Source organism: Episyrphus balteatus, chromosome 4 (assembly GCF_945859705.1).
Source record: "Episyrphus balteatus chromosome 4, idEpiBalt1.1, whole genome shotgun sequence".
Taxonomy (NCBI): domain Eukaryota; kingdom Metazoa; phylum Arthropoda; class Insecta; order Diptera; family Syrphidae; genus Episyrphus; species Episyrphus balteatus.
In genome coordinates this window covers 46,181,356-46,192,570 of record NC_079137.1, presented here as the reverse complement: position 1 = coordinate 46,192,570, position 11,215 = coordinate 46,181,356, and the positions used below count along the sequence as shown (strand labels likewise).

The following is an 11,215-nucleotide window of genomic DNA, read 5'->3' as shown; positions in this document are numbered from 1 at the left end:
ATCAGTGTTTTTCTTCGTTTGGTAAATTACTGTCGTATGTGCTGTTTTTGCAACACATACAACAATATTTTACTGGAATTTCAGTAAACGTTTGTCGTTTGTCCCATAAGGAAATACACTGACGAGTGTAATTTCAGTTGCAATCAAGATGTCGAGCAGGTCGGACTAGTCGACCTTCGACAAACCAATTGTTTAGGGCCAGTTGTACAAACGTGTTCAGCCTCGGGTCAGGAATTTAACTCGCCGATTTCGGCGGATTAGCAGTGAATCAACTTTGGTTCAAGGATGGGTTTAGCTATTTCAACCTATATGGACCTAGAACCAGTGCTAGATATCTATTTTACCACTGAATTCAGAAGATAAAAGTTGCTGATCCACGGATCAAATATTTGTACAACTGGCCCTTAGAAGTTAGATGTAGGTATGTTATTTAACCATTGATGTTTTTGTTAAAATTGAGTTTTGCTAGACTCGGGTTATTACCAAGAGCCAATGTGATTTTAAAAATTTTATAAATTAACGTTAGTTACCTATTTTTTTTCGCATTGAATTTGACATCTATTTGTCGTATGTCGTAAACAAGTGTCGAATAAAACTTTGCTTATTTTTGTCGTATGTGTCATCAATTTGTCGTATGTGTTTGGCTAACAAATAGTTTCTGTAAAAACGTTACATACGACATCGGCATATTGGAGAAAATTGACTATAATTTGCATCTGGATTGGAATATTGAAATAATTCTAACATAATTCAATAGACAAATATTTTCTGTATATGTCATGATATTTTTAAGAAAATTCACCGTACAGTTTTCGAGAAAAAAAATCTGAACTTTAATTGCGTTTTCCCAAAAGTAGCCGAATGTAACATACGACATTATTTTATTTAGGCGACGAAATTAATTTTTGGACGAAACAAAAGCTTTGGACGAAAAAAAAGTTTTTCCGACCACAAAATTAAAAATAATGATGCAGAAAGCTTATTTTTTGGTTTCAATTTCTGTAGTTTTTTCCAAAAACTAATAGCTCTAGAAATAAATAGAAAATTTGACTTTAGTAAATTTCCCACTTTTTCACTTTTTAGGTCATTGTAGTTATGGCTTAATTGTGATAATGCTATAATTGTAGTTTACATAGCACTTTTTGTCCGACTGTTTTTCTCTCTCTTTATATGTGTTAAGAAAAATAAAAAAGCCTGTTTTTCATTTTAAATAGGTAGAGCGAGAAAAATTTCGGATGAAAAGTGCTATGTCAATTTCAATTCGACTGAAACATTTTGTACGAATCCACTCCACTATGCACTGAATTCAAAATCAATGAACACACCCAATTAAAACTATGAACAACTCTAAAGTTCGACTCTCGAAAGACGCTTTATCAGCTGATGTAAAATTTTGACATCTAGCTGTCATTTTTTGATAAGAACTGTCAACGCCACACACGAACCAAGCACATGTCTTTGTAGTTTGTATAAAATTTTTGTGGACACGTTTTTTTTGTAATTTAATTTCGAAAACAAATTCTGAAAACCATGGCTGTTGAAACAAATAAAAGAAAACGTAAACTCAAAAATGAATCGAATGGAGTACCGAAGAAAAAGTCCAAAAATGATAACAATTCAGAAGCTCCAGCGGAAAATATGAATGAAGAAGAAGAACATCAGGTAGAAGTGGCGGCTGAAACAGCACCAGAAAAAGAAGTAGAAGAAGAAACTACAAATGATTCTGGCTTCGAACCGGACCAAGAAGATAATATGAAATTCTCAAAAGATTTCAAAATGCTTAATTTTCGTACAAAATTGAGAGGACAGGATTTTATTACAGGTAAGAAAAAGTTGTTGAACCTTATCGTTTAAATCACCTGCACTATGTTAAGACTTTCTATCGGTTCTATCTAGTTTGCGAAAACTTGCCCAATTTGGTATTAAACTCTACAATGTAAATATTACAGTTTGAAGGCTCACCAAGCTTTTGGATAATCCAATAGTTTGAATAGGTTACTGTGCGTGTACAACCCGTACAGTCCGATGTATTTTCTTCTCCCATCACTAGAAGGAACCAAAAATCGCCCAAAGAACTTTTATCTCCAAACAATCCAAAGTGCTTTCCTCCGCCTTCCGCATTGACTTTGATGTCAATGAAATCTGACAGTATTTTCCACCCCGACTCATACCTCGCTAGGGCCAATAAGGTATTAACTAAGCTGAAAATCTTGAATGTCTCCTCGTAACCAATTATAGCCTTACCTGTTGAAACTCAATACTAGTGATCCAACCTGTATGGTTCGCTGGCTTCTCCTCATAAACCGCACTTTATGTCAGTTGTCCAACATTCACAGAAAATAAAGAAGTTTTCGCGACAATCCATCCACCCTTCGCTTGAGTTAGAATCCATAGCGTCATCGCAAGTAATTTCACTATTGACATTAGATCCCTGAAATTTAAACTTTTCATACTTGAAATGAACTGAATTTTCCCTTAGAGATAGTAGTCAAGGACTTGAACTAACACTAAAGGGATCGAGACTCTTTCCTGGTTTATACATGTTTGTGATTTTGAAAGGCTGGTAGACTTACTTTCGTCACCGCTTCATCCAACTCTTCCATAAATATCCGCAATAACGTTCTCATTGTCTGCGGCCTAGCCATTTCAGATCTCGTGGTTGTCGATCGAAAGGTTCTTCTAAATAAAACAACACGCTTAGCAAATCCCCTTAAAATCAAGACTTTTTTACTTTACCTGACTCGGAGAGCTTTAATATTTTTTACAGTTGGTTACTCGCTTAACATTCTAGTAGTTTGACTTCAGCATAATAGAACTGTAGTTATCATAGCTTCTGGTATCCTCATTGTTTTTGTAGATGGAAAGAAAATAACTTTCCCTCCATTTGATGATTGCCTTTTTAAAGCTTGACGATAAGAATCATGACTCATGAGCAATCTTACCTCTTTGTTCAAAAATATAACCGGAGAAACTGTTCATTTAAAATTCATCCAATAGTGTCAGATTCTGTGAAGAATGTCTTCATTTTCTACAAGAAGTTGCGCTTCATTATTGTTAATGTTGGTTACTAATAAAATTTTCAAGCCTGCATTATGTGTTACGGGTTCAATGAGAACTTGCCTTACAACAGCAAGGGAAGTAATTTTTATAAAGTTTATAAAGAGCAATGAGCATGAGATTCGCCAAGGAGGAAACTGGTACTGGTAACTGCTAAAAAAGGATAAGTCTCAGGAAGAGGAACTCGATATCGAATAGCATAGTTAAAAACCTCCTTGCCATGCCAAGAGATTGCATGAATATAATTTCAAGAAAATCTTTTAAACTAAGTTTAGTTTTTCTAATAGCAATGTAAAGTGGGTAAGTGAATCCATGAACTACACTCTCATTGCAAACGCCATCGAGTGGTACCTACATTGATGGATCAAGAACTGCTGATGCAAGAATATTTGGGATAATTTAATCTTCCATTGATTAGGCATTTGATCGTCTCTTCAAAGCTTCGAAAAAGAAATCATGCGAATCGGTGCTTCTCATCTTTCTATTTCGCCTGCTAAAACAACTTTTTCCTTTTTTCTAGATATGTACTTCTTTGAGAATTTTTTGGTCTTTTACTAAAGATTGCGCTTCAATACTGGTAAAGAATTTCGGCGATCGAAACTTCTGATCCGATGGTGCAAGAAATTTTTCTCCCCTGATCTAGCAATTATTTATAAGGCGTATTGCGTATATTCGTCCAAAGCTTGAGTATAACATCCACATCTGGGCAGGTGCTCCAATAACCTCGTTGAGTTTCTTGGATAGAATACAAAATAGAGCTATAAAAATGATAGGTGATAGATCAATAACTGATACAATTACGTCTCTCGAGCACCGTCGTAACGTCTCGTGTCTCACATTGTTCTATCGTTATTTTTACCTTAGAGTCCAACTTCGGACGTACCGTAAAATACAGAGATTCTTTCTTCAGCCGCACTACACGAATGTGGAACGCTTTACCCGCCTCTGTTTTCCCATCCCATTTCAAAACTCAGAACTTCAAAACTAATGTTCATCGGTATCTCCTTTCAAGTCCCTCCCTATTTTCCTAATGCTCGTACTGTTCACCATTTTAAGGGTTCATTAATACCTTTAGTGCGCGCTTATTATACAAAAAAATATTGGTCATACTTTGAGTGGCTATTTATCTTGGTAAACAGAAATATTTCTGCATTAGATCGTTCTTCGACTCTTCGGAAAGGTATTCGGTGTCCCAAGTCCACTTGGAATCGATGTTGTTTACACTTCTAATAAGAGCTTTTCCGAAGAGATTCGAAGATTCTTCGTTCAATTAAAACCTAGACAATTTTTCTGTGCATTATTATTAAGCAAATTTTATAAATAAATAATATTTTTCTTTCCAGAACTTCGTCATTTTCTACATCTCGCCTCTACAAAGCCACAAATTATTGCAAAATACATTGAAAAACGTGGAAAACCACTCGAACTGGCTGAAGCTCTAGAACGTGTCGATAAAAGCAACATTTTCCACGTCTCCTACATCTGTCAAGCCCTGCACTTGGTTGTTATGGAAATACTTAGCAATCAAAAATCACATTTAGAATCAGCAATCAGTGCTTGTCGCTATTTCCTCAAAAGTCACGGCGCTGTTCTTGAGACTCTCTTAAAATCCAACAATCTCAATCATCGAAAATGTGCCTTGAAACTACTAACAGCAATTGTCTGCACTGAACCACAACTAGGCCGTCAACTACTAACATCTTTTGATATTCTTTCGAATGTTAAAGAAATCGAAAACTTCCTTTCGCATTCCAAATATGAATTGCATGAAAATGACACAGTACGAAAGTGTTATATTCATTTTATCTTGGCATATCTTGTCGATGGTAATACATTATTGATAAGGAATATTCTGGATAAGGGAGTTCTAATTAAAGCTCTAGCATCTGGATTGCTCTTCGATGATCCTGTTACAGTTTGTGTCGTTATCAGCACTTTGAAGAAATACGTTCTAGAATGCCCGGAAATCTCCAAGACAAAGAAAATCACTGTCTTTGATGTTGATTGTGTAAAATCATTTGCAAGGCTATATGATTGGCTTGGCCCCAATGCTCTTGCTGCTAAATTCTCACAACAAAAAGAATCATCTGGACATATAAATTTTGGTAAACTTTTAAAATATGTCGATCCTAAAGAAAAAGAATCAGTAGTCGAAGTTGTTCATGAGTTTCTTCTTATGTTACTCACATCCCGCAAACATGGCATCACTTTCGATGCAATGGCTCACTTCCAACAACGACACAACAAATTGCAAGGCAAAATAATCGGATTCCTTGATAAACCATGGCTATCCGAGAAGAAAACCGAACTGGTTCTTAGTACAATTCGAGCTTGTCCTGATATTGCTCGCAACACCGTCAAAAACTTTGGAGTGCTGGTCAGTCCATTGCGAAATTATGGTACCCACTGGAATAGTGCTTGTGATTTTCTTACAAAAATTATCGATGAGTTGCATCCCAAATTGCTAAAGGGTGCCTTGGCCAAGATCACTCTTACCGATTTCTCACATTGGGTTAAAGACATTTGCTTGCCCATTGAAGTCTTGACCCATTTAACACAAAGTAAAGCATTAAAGCATCTAGATTTTCAACATCGATTGTCTACCAATCGTCTTTTGCTTGCCATGTTCCGTCAGTATTCCAATTACATGGCTGCCATCATTCATCGGGAACAGCAAAAGAAGAATAATTTACGTCGTTTCAAATTCGATTTGCTCAATCATATATTTGTGAATTTCCCAACTATCGAGGATATTTTATTTTCACTCTTTGCCACTATTCAAACTCAACAAAACGAAGGTGTTGATGTTCTGCAACATTTGGAGCTCACCTTGGATCTTGTTTTAATCATTTGCCAACAAAATCGTTCATTTGTCAATAAAACTGCAACCATCATGGACTATTTGAATCTTTTAAGACCATTGTATGCAAGCGAAAATGGAGGTGGTAACATTAAATTAGAATTGAAAGCTATCAAGACTATTCTATTTTTGTTTCCTAAGGCTCTCGAGCCACAAGAAGAGTTATTTGGAAATGTTATGAAAAGTTTCATCAATGCATTTGTTAAAGGCGATGCTGAAATTTCAAATGAAGCTGGTCATTTACTGCGAGGAATATTCCAAAATACAGGAATCTTCGATACTGCTGAAATGGAGATTGACTTATGGCTAGAAGCATTACGATTTGTTCCTCCAGAAACTGTAGACATTGTTGCAGCGGTATTTATTGAAGTTCTTCAAGTAACAAAAGCCGATGTTGATCCAATGGAAATGGAAAATGAAAACGAAAATGCAATCGAAGTAAAACATTTATCTAAATTGTTTTCCAACATCGAGAAAGGTTTATCTGTCCAGGGTTATGTAGAAACTCCAACTATGAGCAAATTGTATGCATTGATTAAAAAAGGTGTTGAAATTGGCGATGAATTGGGAGACTATTTACAATTAGTTCGCTTGTTAATAAGTCATTTCTTAGATAATGGCAATAATGAGACATTGAAAGATGTTAAAGTTGCTGAAATGGTGCCTAATTTGATTGCCGTACAAGAAGCTGTTGGCAATGGCCAACTTAAATTCGATGAGATCTTTCAACATTCTAAAAATAATTTTACATTAACTCTAATTGATGGGAAAGAGATACAATTTGATGTAATTCTTCAAAATGATCGTTTGGTTATGATTTATATACAAGAAGTTATGTCGATTCTATCACATCTTACAAAGACCGAGAGTCTTACAATGGAAGAATCTAAAGCAGCTGCAAATTTTATGGTCAATTTGCTTAAAGTCTTACAAGCGCTAAGTATTTCGCAAAAGACTGTTGTTGAAGTCTCATTGGAAGAAGATAAAGATGTCATTCGATTAAGCTATTTGGAAAAGACTTTGAAATATTTATTCAACACTCGTTTGGGAATGATTCAAACTACACATCTTTTTAATAGAGACAAGTGCAATTTAAGTTATTTGCATTTTCTTCAGCAAATAACCGATTGTGTGAATTCCTTTGAAATGAGTTCGTTCTCTGATTTTACTATGAATTTTCGACAAAAAATTGTAAATTCAATAAAAATTGCTACCACCGAAGAGAAACAAAAGGTCAAGAAACATTCCGAGGAATTACAGTCGGTTATTAGTTTAGTTAAGACCTTTCAGTTGACCAGTGAGAATTGCTTGGAAATACTTGAGAATATTTCTACACTTTCTTATGAAGATTTTGTTGGCAAAGCTGGACAAAGATGCATATTTCTTGATATACTGAATACAATTCTGGAAAGACTATCCGATTTGAAACAATCTGTAAAATGTGATGAAAGTGTTTCGAACATTGCCCAAATCTATATCGATTTGGTAATCAAATCCGATGGGGAAATAAACTTGGAACGCCTCGAGGATGCTCTTCATGGTTTTCTCTCAGTTTGCCATCAATATATATCCAAATTGCCATCAGAAATGTTTAAATGCATTTTCTCCCATCGAAAACTTACGAAGTCGACAATTCGATTGGCTTGTTTATTACTCGAAAGAAATTCATCCTCTCTTAAAGATGAATTCATAAAGATTCTCCCCGAGAATATCTCCAAAAAGGAACTAACGTATCCTCTGTTGAGTATTGCTTTCACAAATGGAATTCAGCTAGAAGATTCAATTTTAACTGCAATTTATCAAGAATATAAAAATGGTTTTATGAAGACCATTGAAAAACCTCAAAAAGCTGGAGTAATTTATAAGGAAAATGTCCAAGCATCAATTCATCTTATCGCAGCATGCATGCCCAAATCTGAATGTATGGATTTTTGTAATAAAAACATTAAATTCGATTCAGTTGAAGTCTTTCAAGTAAAGATTATACAAGCTATCTTTCAAAAAGCACTCGATTCTTTTGAAGATCGTGAAAATAGTGAATTATTTCCAAAGATTTTCGTTCAATTTGTAAATCTTTGCATACAAATGTTAACAATTGTTTTGAAAAAAGATGCCCTGGATGAAGAGAAAATCACATTAATTGGATTTTTATTGTTTAAATGGATGGAAGCTAATTCAGAGCTTGAAGTAGATTTTGAAAAAATCTTGAAATCTCAGAATTGGATGAATTTCTGTAAGGCTGCTCTCAAAGCTGGCATGTTTGTCAGTGAAACTGAAGAGAATCAACCCGAATTGGAACGTATTAATGGAGAATTGCTCAAGTTACTAGCATTTCTTGTAAATAGAATCTATGAAGATAAAGAAGATAGTCAAGAGGCTAGAACTCTCTTTGAAATGATCTTTACTCATTCAAAATTCTTGAAGATTGTTTTAGAAATCCATCCAACGGCAGTTAAAACTCAAATAATGCATTTGTTGTTTGTACTGGCGAAAAAGTCTCCAAGTGCCCTTGCAACCAATCAAATCGCAGTAGTATTAGCTGCTTATCAAGCTAAATTAACAGACTGTGATCGATATACTTTGGCATTGTTGCAATTATACGAAGAAGCTGATATAGGCTTGCATGAATATAGACCATTTATATGGGGTGAATCAGCAATAGCATTCTATTCTTTGCGTGATGATCAACAAGAGAAGAGTAATTTGCAATATCAAGAGACATCAGTGGCTCAAGTGATGTCCCTAATCGATCGACAAGTCTCTGAATATACTTTAAACAACTTCCCAATTTGGCGGAAACTTGATCCTAGTAGTCAATTACCACAAACAAGATTTGAAAATCCAGAACTTGTTCATTTAGCAGCATTTGGAACGAATTTCTTAGAAAGACGCATAGAACAAGGTGATTGTGAATTTGCCGAGAGTGAATTGAGACTTTGTCCAAAACGAGACAATCATTATCATGAATGTTATGATCCAGCTTTTATAATTCCTCTAATGTCAATGTGCTTTGCACCAGAAATCTATACCCAACCAGTGCGACCTGTTCAGAATGGTTTGTTGTCGGTGGTATTTGCTGCTTTGTCCAGTCAGGATAAAGAAATGCGAATGGCTGCGGGTTGTGTTCATCTGAGATATCGATCACATTTTGAAAATAGTAAATTCTATGAGAAGCCATTGTGGCAGCAGGCCTACGATAATATACAAAGTGGATTGGATGCTTTGCGGAGTGATTGGTTAAAGCATAAGAAAAATGGAGGAATTCCAAGAGTTCCTTATATCTCGGGTCTATTCCTGGCAAAGACCATAAATTTAACCACAGATCCAACAAATACATTGTACAAACAACTTACAATGTTTTTGCGGCTTAAGGAGTCATTTAATTTCCTTTGTGTTCCTGAATTTAATGTTTTGTTCCATAGTCCAGAGGTTGAGCATCATACTTTCCGGCAATTTATAGTCGAGATTATTCGGAATGGAGTTAGAAGTAGTTCTGACTTATTTCTTCTGGTGACGACAAGTACATTCAAAGCGTTAATGGGATTCTATGCTAGTAGTATGTCAACATTGGACATTAATTTACAAATTCTCTCTGTACTCTCAACGTGTGTGAAAATTCCGGGTTCATCAAAGATAATGGTAGAACATGTTGGTGTTATTCCTTGGCTAAATGGTCTCTTAACTGCTGTTGAATTCTATCACTTCGACATAATTGAAGGCATAATTAGTATAATCAATAATTTATGGTATGCTATTAAAGCGAATAAAAAGAGTTTCCATAATTTCCAACACATACAATCGGATTTAAATCGTTTGATTTTGAGATTGTTACCTAATTTATCGGGAAGAATATCGATGAGAAATTTTGCAAAATTAATGAATATTTTAAATAAAACTACAACTGGCGATGATATTCGTCAGATGGTGAGTGAGGTGCAGTTGGATAGATTGATTGGATGCGGACAGAAATTGTATGGTGAGGAATTGTTTAATTGTATAGTTAGCATTAAGCAGAATGGACCGGAAGGTGCAGAAAGTTATGATAAATACTGTCGAACATTAGCATTGGCTAAAACAGAAGAATCCGCAATGATTGCAGTTTGTAGTTTGAGAGAATTTGTTTTAAAATGGAGCAGAACGAAGTGAATATAAGCTTCATTTAATACTTATATGATTAAAGTTAATTATAAAATAAAATTTGTTTTTTTTTAAGAGCTCTACATTTTTGTTATGTAATAAAAGTGTTTTTTTAAGAACGTTCAAGTTCAATTCGAATGTGTTTTATTTACTTTCCTGAAAGGATTTGCTTGATTTGCATATACAGTGAAGTATACAATGAAGAAATCTTGAGTTTTTCAGAAGAAAGATGAGTATGGACGGGATACTCCAGTCAAATATTACATATTTTTTTTCAAAAATAGCTTGCACTTACCTAACAAAGCTGGCGCCACGGTTCAGGATGAATGTCGAGCTCAACCAACAAGCCTATCCAGAAAGCTCGCTCACTAGTTAACTTTCTCCAGTTACGCATATCAAGTTGGTTGAGGTTGTTTTTCAATTCACGTTGCTCAATGGGTTTGGACACGAAAACTCTACGGGATGGTGCGTCGGTGTTCATTCGCTCCACATGATCCAGCCAATTTAAGCCCTGAATTTCAGCTTTCTGCAAGAATTGAATCATTTATTTGCAAAACATGATAAGTCCATGATTTTAAATTTTTCAGGAGAAGAAAAAAACGTTCTATTTTCTTTTGATATGCGTACAAAAATTTATAAAAAATATATTCTGTAGAACTCTTGTCTAGCTACAAAATACCGTTTCGTTTTTAATTTTTGGAGCGATAGCTCAAAAGATAAAAAATAAAAACGCTTTTGGACTTATCATACTTTGAAAATAAACGGATGTGAAATTAGTTTTTAAATGGATATGCAATTTTGCTTTTAGCCCCAGTCTATCAAACAATTATATTTGAGAATAAAATACAATGTCCGGACTGCTAATTTAACTTTAAAGTAGCTTTAAACTTAAGATTTTCAGCCATTAATCTAATATACCATTTACATAAGAAGAAGCTGTTGTTTATTTTCAAAAGATGATAAGTCCGGGACTTATTCTGTTTTTGATGCTAAAAAAATATTTCGCGTAGCTGTAAAATCGGATATAGATGGAGTAGATAGTTGATATTTTAAAAACAGACGTGGTTATCCCTGGAGTACAAATTTAGTCAAAAAAACGAATTTTGAAAAAAAGTGGACTTATCATGTTTTGCAAATAAATGATTCAATTATGCCTTATAG

At 34.7% G+C, this 11,215-nt stretch overlaps 1 protein-coding gene across 1 annotated transcript; it reads left to right on the top strand.

Moving 5' to 3' along the window:
• Positions 1 to 1,423: 1,423 nt before the first annotated feature.
• LOC129918317 (uncharacterized) lies at positions 1,424 to 10,274 on the top strand. Its single transcript, XM_055998786.1, has 2 exons — positions 1,424 to 1,822; positions 4,401 to 10,274. Exons 1-2 carry the CDS (start codon positions 1,531 to 1,533, stop codon positions 10,061 to 10,063), a joined length of 5,955 nt encoding a protein of 1,984 aa, XP_055854761.1. The 5' UTR covers positions 1,424 to 1,530; the 3' UTR covers positions 10,064 to 10,274.
• The last annotated feature ends 941 nt before the right edge of the window (positions 10,275 to 11,215 follow it).